This window comes from Populus euphratica, unplaced genomic scaffold (assembly GCF_000495115.2).
Source record: "Populus euphratica unplaced genomic scaffold, PopEup_1.0 scaffold99.1, whole genome shotgun sequence".
Taxonomy (NCBI): domain Eukaryota; kingdom Viridiplantae; phylum Streptophyta; class Magnoliopsida; order Malpighiales; family Salicaceae; genus Populus; species Populus euphratica.
This window is the reverse complement of record NW_011499902.1, coordinates 586,434-608,509: the sequence shown is the minus strand read 5'-3', so window position 1 is coordinate 608,509 and position 22,076 is coordinate 586,434. Positions and strand designations below refer to the sequence as shown.

The following is a 22,076-nucleotide window of genomic DNA, read 5'->3' as shown; positions in this document are numbered from 1 at the left end:
ATATTTTACCAGGTTTGGTTCGGTTTTGGTTTTCAACCAGAAACTGGCACAAACCAAATCAGACCCATTAAAAACCAAAAATTACACAAATCTTTGAGGTATAAATAGTTAAATTGTAACCTAACCCTAACAGTTAATATAACCTTATTGCCTTTCATAAAAAGCTACCGCCTGTCCCAAAAAAATTCCCAATCTTCCTCTCAATTAATTTCCAATCTTCCTTTCCAGTGGGTTGTTCAATGAGTTTTCAATATGGAGGTCACATTTTTCAACGTCACATACACCCAAAGAAAATTGGAAAGCAATGATCTTCAGCGAAAACATGGTAAAGAAAATAGGAGTTATCTCTTTGCCTATCATAGTCATTAGGGGTGTTAAAAATAATCGATTAACCAAAAAAACTAAAGAAAAATTAACCAAAAAAACCAAACCAAAATGAAAAACCGATTAAACAAATTGTCAAAACCATAAATTTTAACAAGTCTGGTTTGGTTTTGAACCAAAAACCAGCACAAACCAAACCGGACCCATTAAAAATCAAAAATTACCCAAATCTTTGAGGTATAAATAGGTAAATTGTAACCTAACCGTAACAGTTAATATAACCTTCCTGCTTCTCACAAAAAGTTGCTGCTTGCCCCATAAAAATTCTCAATCTTCCTCTCAATTAATTATAACCTTCCTGCTTCTCACAAAAAGTTGATGCTTGCCCCATAAAAATTCTCAATAATCTTCCTCTCAATTAATTTCCAATCTTCCTTTCCTAGTTTCCTAATCTTCCTTTCCAGTGGGTTGTTGAATGAGTTTTTAATACGGAGGTTATATTTTTCAACGTCATACACACCCAAAGAAAATTGAAAAGCAGTGATCTTCGGTGAAAACATAGTAAAGAAAATAGGAGTTAACAATTGTTTCTCTCCCTTACTTTTGTATATTTATAAGCCTTTGTAACTTGAAAAGTTGTAGTAGCTTGTACTTGCTATATATACTCCATAGAGAAGAACAAAGCTATCTCAAAGAAAATATCTTTGCGCATCTGTCACTTCTTGTATCTTTTTCTTGTTCTTAACTTTTCTCCCTTTTCATTCTTAGTTGTCTTTCTTGTTGTAAGTAATGGTTGAGATCAATGGGACTAATGGCAATGGAAACCATGGTTGTAAAATCTATCTTCTTTCTTTGCCTATGTTTTCTCCTTGTCAAATGAAAAATCCAGATGATGGAATTAGGTTTCCAGGTTATTTTGCCAAAAAAACTGGATTTAACGGTTTGAACCGGTTTTCAGTCCAATTCGGTTAATATTTCATAAAATTAATATAATTCAATTTGATTGGTTTTTTGAGTCTATACCAAACTGAACCAAACCAAACTATGAACACCTATGATATCATAATTACTATAATCACAAGTCACATGCCGATATCACTTTGTGTGCCTGACAAAAGATATCTAGCCCGCAATAGTTTATTTGAATGGGGAAACATTCAAGGCATAATTGTATAAAAATATATAAGAGATAAACAAAAGAGCATAAGAGAGTTGCATGATAAGATTAATTAAAAGAAACTTAAAAGATAAGATTTACATAAAAGAAGGAACATGCAGATAGGATTAACCATACAAGTAGGTGTAATAAGCCACTTAATTAAAAAGCAGTAGTAACTCTCATGGATATTAGATCGTGAAAAGAGCCCTAAAAAATAGGAAGTTATCGGTAGCTAACTAATAGTTAATGTAAACATCGCATAATTGATTATATAACGTGGATTGCAAGGAAGATAGAGACAAAAATTAAAAAAACTAATAATTCAAACTCAAATCACTGTATTATAATTTTATTAAGTTCTCATGACCTTTCAAACCTGAAACTAGTAGACGGTAATTCTGTGGGCGATAAATTTGTAGATAATAGTCAAGTAGGCTTGTAATTTCCTTTATAATCAGTAAAATTATAGATCAATTCCATAAACTAAAAATACCAAAAGAAATGTTCTATTCTCCTAGAGTTCCAATTCATTGATGTAATTAGAGTATGAATCACTCTTTAAATGTAAGTATTCATTTTCTAAGTTATTGAGTTAACTTTACATTCAAGTTATTTTAATATTTGGTTACTTCTTTTAGTTGAACTACTGGTTGTGTAAAGTAGATTTAATCATATTGATAAATATGTATTCAATAATATAAATTTAGAATTATTTGAGTAAATCTAAAACTAAATTTAGAGTTTAGACCAATTAAAGTAGAACTCTAGAGTTTAAACCAATTAACTTAAAACTTTAATATGAAGTTGGAAAGTCCTCATAATTCAGGTAGATATGAAGGAATCTACATCAAACAATTGGTGACCATAATAGGAGCATCAAATTTATTCTTTTGAATCATGGCACTTGTTTAACTTAACTAACTTATTATTCGAGATATAAGATCATGATACCTCAACAAAAAAAAAAGTGCAAAAGACAGTGAAACTAAGGGTTTAATAAGTAAATGTCAAATGATGAATTTGAAAGGAAAAAAAAAACACAGTTTTCAATAAAAGGGTTGCTATGTTGGAAGGCAACCATGAAAAAATTAAAAAGTAAAATATTCAACCGTAAAACAATTTAAAACTCAAATAATGCAAATCAATTATGATATAAAAACAAAATGAAAGAAAATAATTAGGGGCTAAATTGAAAAAAAATAAAGTAAGGATAAAAAAAATAATTAAAAGAATAAAGACCAAAATTGGATAAAATATCAAATTAAATTAAATGTTTAAGAGCAAACAAATAATTAAAAATGATTTAAGCTAATTTAGTCTAAACTTCATAACTTGTGACATGAACTATAAGGCCAGATGATAACATAAAAGGAAAAGCTAAAAAAAAATAATGTAAAATTCTCAATCAACCAAAATAATCAAGAATAAGCTTGAAAAAACAAATAAAAATGATTAAAAAATATAGATTTGAAAGGAAAGAGAACCAAATTTGACTTAAAAAAATAAAACCAAATCATAAGGGATAAAATTGAATAACAATTTAAATTAAAAAATGATAAGAATAACTAAAAATAACAATTAAAAGAATGAGAACCATATCTAATATAAAAGTTAAATATTATGAGAGAAAATTAAAAGGAAAAATAATTCAATAAAGTATAAAAGAAAATATATCACAATTAAAAGAAAGATAACAGAATCTAATATAAAAGTTGAAGTGTAAAGGGATGATATTGAAAAGAAAATTAACTCAATAATTTTTTGAAGACCAGATACATTACAATTAAAAGAATAAGAACAAAAAATCATACAAAAATCAAGTTTCAAAAGATAAAATTAAAAAATAAAATTAACTCAATAAATAATTCAAGACCAAATACATTGTAATCAAAAAAATAAAAACCTAATTTAACATAACAAACAAATATCCAGACTTTTTTGGTTTTTTTCACAATGATTAATATGTTTTTCTAGGAAATGAGAGATAAAAAGAGAAAAAAACTTATGATTGGAGCTTCGCTATGTGCTGGATATGTGCCGGATACAAACATGCACCTCACCACTGTGACAGGGATGGTGAGGCACATCAAGCGCCACCCTAAAAAGCTATATCTGGTGTTGTTTCAACGCCACACGCACCATCCAAAGGATACAGGCACCATTCACTTGCTGATGCATGCTAAATCCACACTAACTACTCTCAAATTAAAATAATAATTTATATATATAAAAAGACTCAATTATTCCTCAATACACATGAGAATTACAAAGAAAAATATAACAAAATACCCAAAGCACCCTTACATCCATGGTTAAGGAATACTATTTTTTGGGGGCATTTAAGTAATTTTATTGTAAAAAAAAAAAAGATGAAAAACCCTGTAAACTAAGGAATTTTTTTTTCTTTTCCAAGGGTCATTTAATAATTACACTGCAAAAAAAATATATCTTCACTCCTTTAATATAATTATTAGTAAGTTTCATTAAAAATCCTTTCTACCCTAAACTCAAGCTTACCCCCCAAGCTTAAAATCAGCCATTCATTCAGTGTAATCGCACAGTGAATGTCTTATCTATCTGCTCTCTTTTAGCATACAGTATACTAATTAAAAAAACAAAAAGGACATTTCTTTATAACAAAGCAAAATACAGAACAAAATTCCATACGCAGCATGCCAACTAGATAAGAAGAAGGCTGTGTGGTTGAGATGGAAAGCCAATGGCTAGTCCCACTGTTGCACCATAAAAGTTGATGAAGATCCGTTCGGCACCACTTTTGGCTGCCCTTTAATGACAAATCTGCCATGAAAGACAAACACCCCTAAATTTTTGGATATCTCTTGTTGCTTTCTTCAAGAAAAAGAAAAAGAAGACTAGCTTGGTTCTGAAGACTAACTATTTTGGGGCCAACAAACAGCAACATCATACAGAACCACGTTAACAAAGACACACTAAACATTGGCTTATAGAGCTCGTGGCTAAATTGCAAGTTAATCAAGCAGAAAACATCCTTGAGCTCTCAAACATTGTCGCCTTTTGAGCCCACGGAAACAACAAATCATAACAAAGAACAAAATAAATATATGCAAAGGCCACATGCATTACATGCAGTCCAACCAAAACATTACATGCATCCTACCAAAACGCAAGTCTACCCAGCAAAGTACCGGGAATTGCACGAGCAGCTTTGCGAAGACAAGCAAGGGCGTCACTGCACCTTCTGCGCTCTCTGGCATGAATCATCCTCTGGATCACGAAGGAACAGCAAGGGCGTCACTGCACCTTCTGCGCTCTCTGGCATGAATCATCTTCTGGGTCACGAAGGGTTCCCAGCATCCAATCCATCCATATAGTATAATGGCCGTAATTATGCTTGTATGTGGTATGGTGAATGGTGTGGTACCCAGCACCCATCACGGGCCACAGGTTGGCATGGATGCAATCATGGATGTTTGCTGTCCATATGGCCTCAATGAATAAGAGGGCTACGTGCGATCTAAAATGGGTTGGCACAAGAAACAGAGCTATAACATGTGGTACAGCTTGTAGAATCCCGTCAAGTGGGTGAAATGCCAAACCTGAAATAGGGCAATAACTTCCAATAAGTGATCCTTGTAAAGGTTAACAATTAAAGATGACTTGGTTCAAAAAGCAATGCCTAAATGCAAAGTCTACAATACCTTTCCCCTGCAGGGAAAGGTCACAGTTTAACGAGTTTTTGACAATTTTTTCACTGAATTCCTCAAAAGCACCACATTGAATTCTAAAATTCAGAAATACCAAGTCACGGAATGTGCAAGAGAAAAACCCACTAAGTCAGCGAATGTGTATGACAAAAGTCCCGTAATCGTAGTGTCTTCCTCTAATGTAGAGGCCACTAGATGTTGCTGCAATTATCAACAAAGTTGCTTCAAATTCATCAATAGTTCCGCATTCTTACACTTCTATTCGTGGGTGGCTTCTACATTTACACTACTGTTTTGGAACTTACATCCGACATTCATTAACTAAATCATACAATGTGGATTCGTGCTCCACACATTGAGTGACTTGGTCAAACAAGGTGAGTTTTATTGGGATCTGGTATTAAAAAATTCTGGAATTCAGTGTGGTCTTTTGTGAAATTTGCCACAGATTAAGTGCATTTCAAGACGTGAATAGAGCAAAAGAAAAAAGGTAAGCAGTCAACATTAGCAGAAAACAAACTTGCGTTATAAGCTAATCCAGTTCTCTTAGTAATTGGATAAACTTTCAAGATTTCAGCCAAGAAGCTACAACAATTTTCACTGCAAATTCTACAATGCCCTTCCCTGGATGCCTTTTCCAAAAACACTGCACTTCATCCACAATTTTTTTCACTTCATTCTGCAATTATTACACAAGTCATACCGAATATATATGTCCCACATGGTTGGTACCAATGGACCATATCAGGTCACCTTCTGGCCAGATAATGGATTGCTTATTGTCGAAATTCAGCAACAAAGAAGGCAGTTCTATAACAGTCACCTTTTTTTTAAAACTTGTAACAAAGTAATGTGACAGTAATTTGCAAGGGAAGGCATTCCTTTGTTGTCACTTCCACCAAATTTCAGAAGTCACAAATGATATCCAGAACAAAGTTCACCGGCTGTCCCTCAGATCTGGTCAAGGTCTTACCGGCTATGCCATGTTTGGAAACACTTGTAAACTTGCAAAGAACCACTTGGGAAATGACATGAGATATTGCACGAGAAGGTCCGATTTGGGTAAAGGAATTTTAAGGCATTGTAGAATTTGCCTAATAACAAATTAAAAATAATACGCCTGAGACCACTTAGTCCAGTCTTTTACAATCACCAATTGATGGTCTACCACTTTATGGTAAAAGACAACTTCCACAATTATATATAGTGTAAATTCTACGTGGAAAGCAAGGCCTGATGACTATATTTGCCTGCCATCAGCAAGCTTCTTAATCGAAAAGGGGCCAAAAGTTTATCTTTGTTGCACTAATAATGCTATAAGTGCTCAACTGACTAATCACAACATAAACAACGAACATAATAGAGTTGGATTAAGAACATACCAGCAAATGGAGATAGAGTGTTCTGTTTGTTGTAGATATGATGGGTTGCATGAAGATACTTGTATAGAGGTTTTATATCATGCAATTCTCTGTGCATCCAGTAAATCCCAAACTCCACAATAACAAGATATATAGGAAAATATATGATGTACGCAAACCAACCAATTTCAGATATGCTAGAGAAACACTTTGTCCAGCCATTTTCAATCAGGTACTCAGAAACTGTTGGAAGAAGAGTGTAACATGGCATAGCCTTCATAGCAACATATATTTGTAAGAGCATGGCTCTGTTTGAAGGTATGGTATCTGCAAGAGATCAAAAAAAGGTGTAGTCTTTGGCCTGACAAGAAAACTGGCAAATCATCATCTCAAGTGAATGATACTAGAGTCTAAAGGAAATTCAAATAATACCTTACATAAGAAAACTCCACCAATAAATCAATCAACTTTTAAAAGTCATGCTTGCTGATTGAAATGGTGGAGCAATCTTATTAAATAGGCATATACGCGTGCTGTGAGAAAATAAGAAAAAAAGTTGTAAATTCTCAGCAAATAGGAACAGAGGAAAAAAAACAAAAACATAAAAAGCGGTAACTTCTCTACACATCATAACTTCTGTTGTCATAATCATGAAGTAATGTTATGTTGCATGGCATTCGGACTTCAGGACATCACGCTAACTAATTGGTTTTTTGAAATTCAATTCGGACTTCAGGACATCACGCTAACTAATAGGTTTTTTGAAATTCAAAAAAGAAAAAGGAAGCAATTGCAGTGGACACTTGCAGAAAAAGAGGACGCATTCTACATATTTCCAAGAGAGTTGAAAGAGGCAAGCATGGGGGGCGCGAAAAAGGTACAGCATGTTCTTGTAGTTACAAGCAAAGTAAGGACAACAAGCAATGTAAGTAAGAAATTGACAAAAAGGAAGAGAATTCTCAAATTCAATGATTACAGATCTGGAGGTGTGAAAAAGGAAGAAAATCCAAAGTAGCACAGAAAATCAATAATTAGAAAGAAGAATGGCAATAACCAACTCAGATATAAACATTGACTCATAATTGAGAGCCAGTCAGAATCCACATAAAAATTTTAGAATGAGAATAAATGATACCAGAATCAAACTTGACAGCAAAGAAGATACTATACATAACCACGCATGCGAATATTAATGTCATGAATATGGACCGTAAGCAGACAAAAGATTCAAACTTTACAACTAGACATGCACATGAGAGTTGACAAAATGAACACTAGCAGAATGAATGGTTCCATTAAACACCAACACATCAGAGCTGCCTGCCACAAATCTATCATCTCATATTCAACATGAGAGACTTCAGAAGTAAAAAAAAAATCCAGAAAGAAAAAAAAATGAAAAATGAAAAGGGAAGACCCAGATTGAAAATCAATAACTAGATCAATCTCATTACGCATTAACATCACAAAAGAAGAGTTTTTGAATCATATCTGTTAATTAACAAGAAACGCTAAGCAAACAAACTTAGATTTCAAATTAACATCTATACTAGATCACAGTACCAAAAAAAAACAAAATCGAGAAAAACTTATGAACCCAAAATCAACCAAAAAAAACCAGATTAAAAAATTCAAGAACCGAACAGAACAATCTCAAATCAAGAAAAACATAATAATAAAAAAATGTGTTCTACCTTTAGGGACATAAACGTTGCGTTTCAAGTAATAAATATAGAAGCACCAGAGGAAACCAGAGATGAAGTAAAGGAGAGTTCCAGCAATGTAGTTACGAAGCCAAGTCTGCAAGAAATGAGGCAGAGTGACCCAACAACTGGACGGTAACAAATGGCCCAAAACAATGCTGTTGAACATTGATGTCTCGACCAAGAATTCCTGCAAGTACTTGTCTCCCTCCATTGTTATTGTCTTTCTGATTCTTGGTCTTTCAGATTCACCAACGACACGACGCCGGCGACGATATCAGATAGAGAGAGGGGTACGGAGATTGAGGTGTAATTCGGGGGGCGAGAGATATGTAGCTGTCTGATAAAACAAGGAACTAAAACAGTGTGGTATTGTGTGGTGTTGTAAACTTGTACTTTAGACTTCGGAGTTGGGAAGCATTGTATTTTATTTGTACGTTTAGCGTCCTGTCGTATATGCACGCTCTTTTTTATATTTATTTATTTAGATTTGTGTGGTGGTGTGGTGATCCATCGTATTTGCTGCTGCCTCTTTTTTTTTTTTTTTTTCCCTTTCGATTCATGGTAATTACTAGCACCTTCTCTAGGGTAAAATCTCGCTTTCTGGATTTATTTTAATTCATAAGAAAATTTGAATTGGATTAATAATTTATAATAATTTTTATATTTAAAGTTAAATAATAATTATATTTAATTATATTATTTAAAATACTTATATAAATAAATTGAATTATTAATCTTAACTATTTTACCTTTAATTTAGAAATCACTGGATAATGGAAACATAACTATTTTGCTTTTAATTTAAAAATAACTAAATAATTTACATGTATTATGCTTATGCTGTGAGTTAAATCATTTTTTTCTTGAACATAAAAATATTATTCAAATGTTGTTAATTGTTTTCCTAGCAAAAAAATTGTATAAAGGTTTACCCAATATAACCTGGTTGATTTTACTGATCCAAACACAATTCATATAACTTGTAAAAACAAATTTTGACTCAATATTATTTTAAAATGATATTTTTTTTGCTATTAAAATAACAATATCTTAGATTGATATTAGACAACCCGAATTAACATGTCAAATTTATGACTTGAGTTATGAAACTATGATAATTCTATAGAAAACAAATCAAAATACATTATTAAACTCAATTTTCAATCAACCCAGTATTAAATGATGAAATTAAAAAAAATAATTAAAAAAAAAATTTAAAAAAAACTTGAGTTAACATGTTAAATTTGCAACTTAAGTCATAAGACTGAGATAGCCCCATTAAAAGCAAATCAAAATTCATATAACTTGTAAAAACAAATTTTGACTAAATATTATTTTAAAATGATATTTTTTTTTGCTATTAAAATAACAATATATTAGATTGATATTAAACAACTCGAATTAACATGTCAAATTTATGACCTGAGTTATGAAACTATGATAATTCTATAGAAAACAAATCAAAATACATTATTAAACTCAATTTTCAATCAACCTAATATTAAATGATGAAATTAAAAAAAATAATTAAAAAAGAACTTTAAAAAAGACTTGAGTTAATATGTTAAATTTGCAACTTAAGTTATAAGATTGAGATAACCCCATTAAAAGCAAATCAAAACAAATTACAGATTTCAATCCCTAGTTAGCCTAATATTGAAGGATAAGATTAAAAAAAAAAAACATAAAAACAACCTGAGTCAATTCATCAAACACATAACCTAAGTCATTAAGCTGAAATAACCTATTAGGAAAAAAAATGATCTATTAGGAAAAAAAAATGATCTGATTTACCCTGGATTTGCCTATCAAATCCATAATTTTGATCTTGAGACTGGGATAATACCATAAAGAGAAAGTTAAAACAAATTATAAAGTTAAATTCTCAATCGTCTCTATCATATTTAATGTTGAAGCAAATTTCATTAAAAAATGATATAAAAAACAAACCAAATTAACTCGTGTTAACTGTTAAACACTATTACCAAGTCATGAGACCAAGATAACCTAATGAAAAATAATCAAAAACAAATCATGAAGTCTAATTTCTAATTAAACACAATATTAATTGATGAAATTAAAAAAATAAATAAATTAAAAACAGAAAGAAATAAAAATGAGTCAGTTAAATTAACTTGCAACCTCGATCATGAGACAAGACAACTTAATAAAAAATGAGTCCAAAGTTGAATGACTCGTGACCCAGATAATATGACTAATATAACATTTTAGAAAGAAATAAACTTGATTTAATCAGGGTTAAAATGTCAAAACTCATGGCCTTGATCTTAATACTAAGATATCTCATAAAAAGCAAATCAAAATAGATTATGAAACTCAATTCTCAACCGATCCAATGTTGAATAATAAATTTTAAAAAAAATCAATTAAATAAAAGATACAAAAAACAACCTATGTTGAATAATAAATTTTAAAAAAAAATCAATTAAATAAAAGACACAAAAAACAACCCGTGTAAACTTGGGTTTGGGTTAATCTGTCAAGCATTATTTTTGTGTCATGAAATTGGGATAATCTAATGAAAAGTAAATAAACAAATCATGAAATTTAATTTTCAATCAAATTAATGTTATAAAATAAAACTGAAAGTAAATTATGAAATTTAATTTTCAATCAAATCAATGTTATAAAATAAAATTGAAAGTAAATGAAAGTAAAAAAAAAAAACTTATTAAGAAATGGAAAACAAATCCGAGTCAACTAAGTTAACCCTTCAAACCTAAAATTCGTATCATGATAATGTGATAATTAAATAAATAAAAAATTTAATATTAAAAAATAAAATTAATTAAAAAAACAAAGCAAAATATTATTCTAACAAATAGTGTTTTGTAAGAAGAGATAATAAAACCCCTTCACTTTTAGTTTACAGTTAATATATGTTATAGAAGTCATTTTTTATGCTCCAAAAACCCTTATATTTATTTAAGATGATATAAAATATAGGTATTTTAAAGAAGATATAAATAAACATATCTCATACAAATTGTTTATTAAAATATTTGCTGAAAAATATAAAAAATATATGTTAAAAGAAATCTATCAAATTTTTTCTTTGGAATGTTAAGAAAAAAATCTAGAAATATACTAGTAAAATTTTCAATATTTTAATCAAATCAAATTTAAATTAAACAAATGCCAAACCATCACAAGTTAAATCACCAAATAGATATGTCAATAATTAACATAATTTTGATAATATTAACAATTTAAAAAGATACCATGATTCTTAGTTCTAATAATTTAAAAGATATCATCATTTAAATCATGCAATTAAAAGTCTCAATTTCAAAATAAGTTTTGAAATTATATAAATAAATTCTTGATAATTACATAAATATTAGTTTTTATTTTTCATGCATAAACACTGGGAAGTATTAAGAGAAAACCCACAAATCTTCAAAAAAATAGAAAAAAAAAAACTCAGGATGACATTAACTACCAACAAATCCATAAACACTTAATCATTGTGAAATACCAAGCAAAAATCTAGTATTTTAACCATGACAACATTACATGACATTGGAAAATTCTTGTTGATATCTCTCCGACAAGCTTGGACCAGACTGCTATGTTTCATTTTCACAGGTCTTGAACACTTAAAGCTGCAGGCAAATAACGAACAAGATGCAATTAAGGAAACGTATACCTGTCATCAATATCCTGCAATAGCAGAAACAATGATAATAAAATCATTGGATTATCTCGGGTTGATTATTTAAATATTTTTCTTTTTATTTATTTTTTTGTATTATTAACTAAAGTAAATACATATTTAATTGAATTTTAATTATATCTCAAAAGATAAAATTATTTTTTTACTAGTGATCTAATTTTTAGCTAAGTAACATTGTAGCCTCCATTCTTTGTTTGAAGTCAATGTTGCTTTTTATTCTTGTTTGTTTTTTATTTACACGAGTTGTATTCAATTATGATATAAAAAGTATGTTTGACAGTGTGATAGTAGTTACTTTTTCAATAACTTTTTGTATCGAAATATATGTTGATGATTTTTTTTATTTTTAAAAATTATTTTTAACATCAGCATATCAAAACGATCTAAAACATACAAATCATATTAAATTTTAATAAAAATAAAAAATAAAATTTTTTAAAATTTTTTAGGAATGCAAGTTTAACCACATTCCCAAAGACTGCCGAAATATAAATCTAACACTAAAATAATTTTTTTTTGAATTTTTTGGAAATGCAAGTTAAACCAGATTCCCAAACACTGACAAAATATAAATCTAACACCTTTTAATCATAAAATCTTTGTTTTTATTTACATGAGAATCTAAATGCTAGTTCCAAGAGATTAACACCCGCTTGTATATTTTACTCATACGTATTAGGCAATAATAAAGACAAGGATATGTTAATCATGATAGTATCAAATAATTAAACCTTTATTAAACACAAAAAAATTATGCCAACATAATTAGTATGCAAAGAAATTTAAACATTAAGAATAGAACTAGAAAAATACTTAGATTAACATCTTTAAATATACTAGATACTCCAACCATAATACTAATTATGAAAGTTAAACAAAAAGAAAATATAGCTTTCAATATTTCTAGTTTAACTAAACAAAAAGAAAATATAGCTTTCAATATCTCTAGTTTAACCTGTTTGTTTTTGCGTTTCAAAAATATTTTTTAAAAAATTATTTTTTTGCTTCAAATTAATTTTTTTTAATGTTTTTAAATCATTTTGATGTGTTGATATCAAAAATAATTTTTAAAAAATAAAAAATATTAGTTTAATACATTTCTGCGTGAAAATCACTTTGTTTCGGTCTCTTTCTCATTATAATTTACTACCATTCATTTCATTACACAAAAATAGTTTTGATAAATCAAATATATTTTGTTCATGAAGTATTTTTATTTCATTTCATGTTATTTTCAAGCTTATTTTTTAGTTTAGAAACCTTATCTTAATTTTAGTTGACTCTTAACTCACCAAATTGAACATAATTCTAAATATAACCTTATAATATATTCATATAGGTTGGTTTAAGGGTGATATATTTTTTTAATTGTAAAATGAGTTATACATTTTAGTATTAAAATCACATTATTCTCAAATCATATCATATCATTTTGAAAGAAACATTATTCTCAAATCATATCATATCATTTCGAAAGAAGTTAAACTTTTTAGGATTATTGTTATGGATTCATTTCTCATTAATTCTCTTCCTTGTTGTTCAAGAAAAAAGTGTATTTTTATTTAGAGTAAAACAACATCACTTTTTTGAAAGTGTAAACATGAAGTTTTGATAAAATCTAAGTTCTTTTTTTTAAAAAAAAAATGCTATGATTTATAGTATGATTTAAGTGTTCGTTTCAACTCATCTTGACCTTACATTCTTAACCAAGTAGATCTCTAGGACCGGTTGAGGATTTTAGGTAGAAGAATCATGCTCAATTTAGTAAGACTTTGTGCAATGGCAACTTTCATATATAAAGTAACGACTAGTCACTTGAAACCTCTATAAACAACCTCCATTTTTTTGGTATTTTATATGCAAGAAAGATAAGGAAAAGTGACAAGAAAGCGAGAGAAACATTTATGTATTCATTACATCTTTCTTGAGAGCTTAATTGGTTGAAATCTTTGATATTGTATTATTAGGCATAACTTTAATTAATATTGAGATGGGTACAATCATTTGAGTACTTTTTCCTTATTGGGATATTTGTTGTTGAGTTGAGAATGACATATTTCAACACTAGGATTAAGGATAAATCAAAGGTTGTAAAAGACTTGTTTTTCATCCGTAGAAATGTACAGTAGATTAAGAAATCTCAAGTGGATCTTGAAGACTAGATTTAGGCATGAGAAAATCAAGATAAATTGCTATATATGATATCTTTGTACTCGTATTCTTTATCTTATCTTGTACTCATATTTGTACTTATATATTGTTTTTGTTTATCCTTAAGTTTTTATCTATAAGTTATATTTATTTCACAAGTTTTATTAATTATTTATGTAGTTAATAACACTTTACATACTGATTCAAAAATGAGCAAACTCGATTAATAAAATAGTTCAAAAATATTACAAGTGTGTCATTATAATTGATTTAATGTCTACAATATTCATATAACTATATCTACAAAACAAATCATTGAAAACAATACCTATTTCTTGTCAATAACCTCCTTTCATCATCAATCACTAATCTCCCTGATACAATCCTGAAGAGTAAGAACCCTTGAACCTGTAAGGAAGAAAATACAAATCATTAAAAGCTAAAATAAGATTTAAAAATAGCAAAAAAACTCAAGATAATGATTACTTGAATCAAGGCATCAAAGTTGTTGAATGAGGACCCTATCCCTGTCATTATAAAGAATTGTGAACCGGAAATATAAGGTAAAATATCATAAAGACAATTGATCTTTGATAAATTAAAAGTCAGTTTAATGAAGAACTAACAAGTATGATCAATCCTCACAAAAGCATACAAAATATTATTTTGAAATCAAAGTTTGGTAAAATAAGCATACAAAATATTATTTTGAAATCAAAATTTGTTAAAATAAAAAACCTAAATACAAGCTAAATAACCCTATTTATAATATGTAAAAATTCTTAAATAATTTTTAAAAAATAATACAAGAGTATTAATCCAAATAGAAAAAAAAAGAATTTTAAACTAACTAGGAAACTAATGTAAATCCCACGCAATAGCTTCTAGTCTTTATCAAAGACCTTTCTAATTTTTTTATCACCATGAAATTTTAACCCTATAAAAAAAGCCTTTAAAATTTTCTAAAAAAATTCAACTCTATCTAATAGTCAAATCAAAAGTTATGTTTGTTAGTGTACAACTATTCATTAGCAAAATAAGCCTAAAATGATCTCTAATGTCCATGAATAATAAGAATTATTGTTACTTAAAACATCATTGCGAAATAGGAATTGTTGCTTAATTGATCTTCTTGAAAATGAAAGAATCCTTGCAAAGTAAGAGTTGTACATATAATTAAATTCTTATCTTATAACTATCCATAAATCAAATCGAAAACAATCATTTGTTAAATCTTCTTATTTGATAATAAATTTCAATTCTAATTTCAAACATGTCATTGTCTCTTTCATTGATGATTTACTAAGCCTACCAAAAATAAATGAAAAACTTGAGATGTTTAGTTTCCGACACAACTATAATTGCGATAATATTACACATATAGCTTAAGATATGGCTCAAACAGTACACAAAAGTCTAATCTCATAGATTTACATCTTTTTAACCTAAATATTCAGAATCAACTTAATCAATTTCTCTTTAATCCTCCAAGCTTCATACCTTGTAATAGGCCCAATTGATAACTCTAATGAATTCTTTAGTAATGTTCATTAATTCATATCATTCCTCCTCTCCTCAATGGATTCATCTTTGAATAAATAATAATAACAACATCAATGGGTAATAAATCATAATAATCCTCCAACAAATAAACACAATATTTTACATAGGGTTGTTAGTATAACAAAAGGTCTTTACAAAATTTTGTTGCATAAAAAGATCTCATACTTCTTTGTTTTTTCTCTAAACACTCTTTTTTAACTTCACAAATTACCCATTTACCTTTTATTTTCTCTGCACCAAATCACTATTTTCCTTCATCACCAGGATCTTCAACAAACTATCATATTGTTTCATGGGATCATTTGAAAGACCCATTATATTATGGTAAGTAACTAGTGTAACTTGTATGTGTTTCAAAACCATCAAGTTCCCATTACTCAAAAACATATTAATTGTTGCCAATTTACTTCCAATCTCATTTTGAAAAGCTTCAACAACCTAATTTTAAAACATATTAATTGTTGCCAATTTACTTCTAATCTCATTTTGAAAAGCTATCTTTAATAGAGTCATTCATATATTTTTTAACCTAATCAACTTTGGCAACATTGCCAATGACTTGTTCATTAAAAGTTTCAACAAGATATACTCTAAGAAATCATTTTCTTTTAATGTATCAATTGAGGTAGCAACAATGTTTTTCCTTGTATCATTACCTTATAAACCTTTCAAAACATGAATTGACATAAAATCTTTTATGTCCTATTGATCTTGACCTTTTATTTAGAATTATCTTTCCTAATATATAAATCTAGTGGACTTTCACTCCTTAAAGCATGCAACTCAAATGAATCAACTTCTAAATTCTTTAAAAATATAATATCATTTGAATGTTTTGCATCTTTTCAGTGCTAGTTTATAGCTTTTCATTTGTCCATTAGTTTTTTTTTTAAGCATTATAAGGTATTCATCCTTGCGCTTGACAAATCTTATACAAGCTTTTTTTTTCTATCATCAACATTCATAAATTAGAGCCTCAGTTTTTTTTTTAAGCATTATAAGGTATTCATCTTTGCGCTTGACAAATCTCATACAAGTTTTTTTTTTCTATCAACATTCATAGATTAGAGCCTCAGCTTCTCTTGCCTCTTTACATTAGGAATCATTTAGGATTGTGGCAAATTAGTCATTATAGCTTTGGTCTTATCCATTTGATTTTGTATTTTATCAAATGCTATATTCATTTGCTTAAATCCTTGTTATATAGTATGTAAGAAAATGAAGGTGTTCTTATCTTCCTAGGGGATGACCCACATCAAATCTAAAATTTTAAGTCAGTAATAAAAAAAATCCTCACACACTTCCTCAGATATTTACACTCAATATAATATTGTTTTACTCTTGTCACTCAATTTTAGATTTTTATGATAATATACTCACTTTTTCACTTTTTACCTCTTATACTTTTCTTTTTAGTTCTTTAAGAAACCAATCATAAACAAATAAAGAAAACAACATCATAACATCTACCTTAAATTTTTAGACTAAAAGAATAAAAAGCAAAACTAAAAACAACAACTAAAACAAGTTATGAAAACAAAAACAATAATGAAGTTAAAACAATAACAACAACAAAAAGAAAGTTATGAATATGAAAATGATAAAGAAATCAAGAATTAATGTAATAAAAACTATAAGAGACCCAAAGCTATCAATAGACTAATAATTTAACTGAAACAAAAGGTTGAAAAAAAATGGTTGACACAAACTAACACAAAGTAAACTAATTTTGCAATTCAGATTCACCTGATCTATGTGCATTCAAATAACTTTAAAATTAATTATCAAAATTTAGATACCAAATACCCTAAGAATTATTAGATTAAGGTGTATTTCCCTTAAGTTTTAATCCCTAATTGTTATAGCTTCTGATTTACAACAAAACTTCATCTTTGTAATTTCAGGGTTAAATTTCATAAGTGTTCAAGAGTAATTTCAACTTTATATATATGTGTATATATGCTACTTAATTTGATAGTAACAAAACTCAAATAACTTCTTTTTGTACTATGTCACTGTAATTTTTAGATTGAAGAAAATATTAAACTACTATAGAAACATAAAGGAAAAGAGATATAACCTAATTTTAAAGTCTAACTTTGATACTAATTAATGTGAACTCGAAGTTTAAGAACCTTAGAATCTACACGTAAGAAACAACAAATCTTGGAAAACTAAAATTAGATTTAAAGATAACAGAAAAAAAAACTTGACACAATAATTACCTTAACCAAGACACCAAAAGTATGAGAGTGAAGACCCCAACCCAACAATTATAAGGTATTGCAAACTAGAAATATAAGACAAAACACCACAAGGATAGTTAATCTTTGATAAATTCAAATCAGTTCAATAAAAAAAATATTATTAAAAAAATCAGAGTTTGTAAAAAAAATTAAATATAAGCTAAATGGATCTATTTATAATAGGTAAAAACATTCTAAACAGTTATGAAAAACTAATAAAAGAGTATGAATCTAAATAGAAAAAAGAATTATAAACCAATTAGAAAACTAGTGTAAATCCCTTACAATAGCTTCTAGTATTTATTATAAAGCCTTCCCAATGACCGATTGCCATAAAAGTTTAACCCTATAGACTACAAGACATTTAAAATCTTGTGGAATTTTTTTTGTATCTCAATCCAATATTTAAATTGAAAGTTATACTTATTAGTATAAAATTATCCATTAAAAAAAAATAAGCCCAAAACTACCTCTAATGTCTTTGAGTAATAATGATTGTTACTGCTTAAGGAATCATTGAAATACAAGGATTTTTGCCTAATTTTTCTTCTTATATAGTAAGGAATCCTTGCAAAATAATGATTTCATATATAATTAAATCCTTGCCTTGTATGAATACACAAATCAAATAAAAAAATAATTGTATGAATACACAAATCAAATAAAAAAAACAATTTTTTTTTTCTAAATTTCCTTATTTGATGGCAGATTTTAGTTCTATTTCAAACATGTCATTCTCTCTATTCTAAATGAGTTACTAACCCTATCAAATATATACATAGAAAATTTGAAATGTCTAGTTTTCAGCCTAATAAAATTTACAACAAAATTTCACATTTAGTTTTAGATATGCTCCAAATAGTGCGTATAGATCTAACCGAGCATATTTGCAATTTATTAACCCAAAAATCCAAAATCAGCTTCAATAATTTCTTCTTAGATTCTTTTAGTTTCAAACCTTTTAATATATCTATTTGATACCTCTAATAAATGCAATTTATTAACCCAAAAATCCAAAATCAGTTTCAATAATTTCTTCTTAAATTCTTTTAGTTTCAGACCTTTTAATATATCTATTTGGTACCTCTAATAAATCAGTTGGTGATACTTGTTAATTTAAGTCACTTTGTCTTCTCTTTTCAACCATACATATCACCAAAAACCTTTCATTCAATCTCTCATCTAGGCCATAACACTTATTAATACTAAAAAGAATAAGTTTCAAGCAATTCATAGATGAGCCATAGAATATATCAAAAAATTATTCCAAAATATTTCTCTATATGAACTAGAAACATGAGGATTTTATAGCAAATGGTAGTGTCACAAAATCAATATGGATCTTTGATAAACACATGAAAAACCCACAATCCAAGTTCAAAGTAAATCTTGAAAAATTTATGATTGTATGAATGATACACCCACAAATTTGTTGTTAGAATTTGATTGAAAGCCCATCGAACAACATCCATATCCCTCAAAGAAACAAGTCCTCCAATTATAGCGGTCCACGAAACCACATTTTGAACATGTATTTTTTTCAAACACCTTGCGTCCATACTCTGTGCATCCCCATAAATGAAATAAAGCTCCATTATTATACAAAAGCACGTCCCTTGAAAACCAAAATTTAAGAGCAAGGTCATGGACTTGTTTTGTGTGCAAGAAGAATGAGAAACTAAGTATCAATTTAGAAAAAAATCGCAAGTGTAAGAAGTTTATCAAAAAATTAAAAAAAAAATTGTTTGTACTATTGAATGAGAAATTGAATACCAATTTAGACAATTGCAATTTCATTTGAACAATACCCTTTCAGTAGTTGATTTGATTCCCCCGACCATAGTGTAAGAATAACATTTCATTCATTCATTTGTCAACTAGAACACTTTCAACTGCTCCATCAAAATAGGCATATCGATTTACTTGTGCTTGGCATTTCATCAATGCACCTCTCCAGGTGTGAAGCAACAACACCAATCGCGCCAGTGACAAAGTAAGAGAGAAAGAAAACAACTAATTTTAGGAAGAAGGAATTAGATGTTTTGAAGAGAGAAAAGAGATGAAGAGATAGGATAAAGGGAGAGGAGAAAGACGCATACGGAGAATAAAGTGGGAAAAAGGATAACAAAGGGAAAAGAAAAAAAAGGTAGAAATCTGTATTGTTCAATTATAAAATATATAATTGCTTTTTTTAAATTATGATTGAACTATTCAAAACAGAAATTAAAATTATTTTTTAATTTTATTTATAATTTTAAAATATTTAAATTATCATTAAAATATCCTAAATAAAAATTATAATTCATACTTTTAAATTTTATAATTTTAAAACTTTGAACTATGCTTGAAATATCATAAACAAAAATTCTAATTGTTTTTTATTTTAAATTTCATTTAAATTTTATAAACTATCATTAAAGTATCCTAAACAAAAATCATAATTGATACTTTTAAATTTTATAATTTTAAAACTTTAAACTATACTTGAAGTATCCAAAACAAAAATTCTAATTATTTTTTATAAAATTCTTTTAAATTTTATAATTTTAAAATATTTAAACTATTCTTTAAGTATTTTAAACAAAAATTCTAATTGTTTTTTTAAATTTATTTTAAATTTTATAATTCTAAAACATTTCAACTATGGTTTAAGTATCCAAAATAGAAATTCTAATTAATTTTTATAAAAAACTTTAAATTTTAAAATTTTAAAATATTTAAACTATCCTTAAAGTATTTTAAATAGAAATCCTAATTTCTTTTAAATTTTAAAATTTTAAAATTTTGAATAATTTTTGAAGTATTCAAAACAAAAATTCAAATTATTTTTTTATTTTTTTAAATTTTAAAATTTTGAATAATTCTTGAATTATTCAAAACAGAAATTCAAATTAAATTTTTTAAATTTCTTTTAAATTTTATAATTTTAAAACATTTAAATTATAATAAAGAAGGAAGAAGTAAATTATTTATAATAAATAACCGTTCATAAATAATAAAACTGTATTGGCATGAATTCTTTATATTAATTTAGCATAGAGTGGACTTGCTGGTTTGAGATATTATCTTGCAATCACGAACTTCAACTTGCGGGTAAGATCAATCCCAGCTAATTCCTTGAGGTGTATATAATTTAATCCAAACTTGAATTATTGATCATATATAATTTAATCCAAACTTGAATTATTGATTATATTAATTTCTCTTAATTTCTCTTAATTTCACTAGATGAATTTATTATAATTGCTTGTTTAGTATTGCAGTAGCTATTGTTGTTATGGTTTGAAAAAAATTATTTTATAAAAAATATATATAACTGAGGTTAGTTTAAAAAAATAAGTATTTGGTTAAAACTATAGTTAAGATTGAGATTGAACAAAAAGTAGTTTAATGTATTGGGTTAAAAATACTTTTGAAATTGAGGTTATAAAATAATTTTTAAAAATATATATTAATATTGATGGTTTTTAATTTAAATATTGTAGATTTAACTATTGTTATTGCATCATGAAATAAATAATATTTTATATAAAATATTTTTTATTTTTTCATTAAACTATCCACAATTCCATCACGTATGAAATATATCCGATAAGGACTATACTTTTTATAAATTTCTTAAGAGCACAACAATATTAGATAAAATATAATCAGGAAAAAAATTAAGATTGCGATCAAATTTTATAAATCCGGTGTCATTAAGCAATCTCCGTCTAGTTTATATAGTCATTGAATAATGTTTAACACTATTTTTTTTAATAAAACACAATTCAAAATAAAGACTATACTTTTTATAAATTTCTTAAGAGCACAACAATATTAGATAAAATATAATCAGGAAAAAAATTAAGATTGCGATCAAATTTTATAAATCCGGTGTCATTAAGCAATCTCCGTCTAGTTTATATAGTCATTGAATAATGTTTAACACTATTTTTTTTAATAAAACAAACACTATTTTTTTTAATAAAATACAATTCAAAATAATAAAAATATTTTACTGGGTCAAACCTGATTCGATATATTTTTAGTTTTGAATCGGACCGATCCAGTTAAAACAGTAAAACATACCCTATTATTCATTGAAAAAAATGAATGAATAGTAGAGCATGGCTCCACTATTCATCCATTTTTCCATCACAGGAAGCAGCAAAGAGCTGTTTCTTGTAACCATTTAGGTGGT

At 27.7% G+C, this 22,076-nt stretch overlaps 1 protein-coding gene and 1 long non-coding RNA gene across 2 annotated transcripts; one reads left to right on the top strand and one right to left on the bottom strand.

Moving 5' to 3' along the window:
- Window positions 1-4,068: 4,068 nt before the first annotated feature.
- Window positions 4,069-8,622, bottom strand: LOC105133013 (delta(7)-sterol-C5(6)-desaturase 1-like). Its single transcript, XM_011036789.1, has 4 exons — window positions 8,225-8,622; window positions 6,552-6,857; window positions 4,766-5,061; window positions 4,069-4,700 (listed from the first exon to the last, which is right to left on the bottom strand). The coding sequence occupies exons 1-4, from the start codon at window positions 8,445-8,447 to the stop codon at window positions 4,692-4,694; spliced, it is 834 nt and encodes a 277-aa protein (XP_011035091.1). The 5' UTR covers window positions 8,448-8,622; the 3' UTR covers window positions 4,069-4,691.
- On the top strand, window positions 6,966-8,093 carry LOC105133012 (uncharacterized). The gene is made up of 2 exons (XR_843694.1): window positions 6,966-7,238; window positions 7,287-8,093. It is a non-coding gene; the product is annotated as an uncharacterized LOC105133012 (long non-coding RNA).
- Window positions 8,623-22,076: the final 13,454 nt, after the last annotated feature.

What these genes read in the sequence shown, in the direction of transcription:
- LOC105133013 (XM_011036789.1), bottom strand. Translation starts at nt 8,447, where the DNA reads ATGGAGGGAGACAAGTACTTGCAGGAATTCTTGGTCGAGACATCAATG. An exon ending in CAACGTTTATGTCCCTAAAG is followed by an intron (nt 6,858 to 8,224) that starts GTAGAACACATT and finishes GATCTCTTGCAG; the next exon opens with ATACCATACCTTCAAACAGA. An exon ending in CACTCTATCTCCATTTGCTG is followed by an intron (nt 5,062 to 6,551) that starts GTATGTTCTTAA and finishes GCCCTATTTCAG; the next exon opens with GTTTGGCATTTCACCCACTT.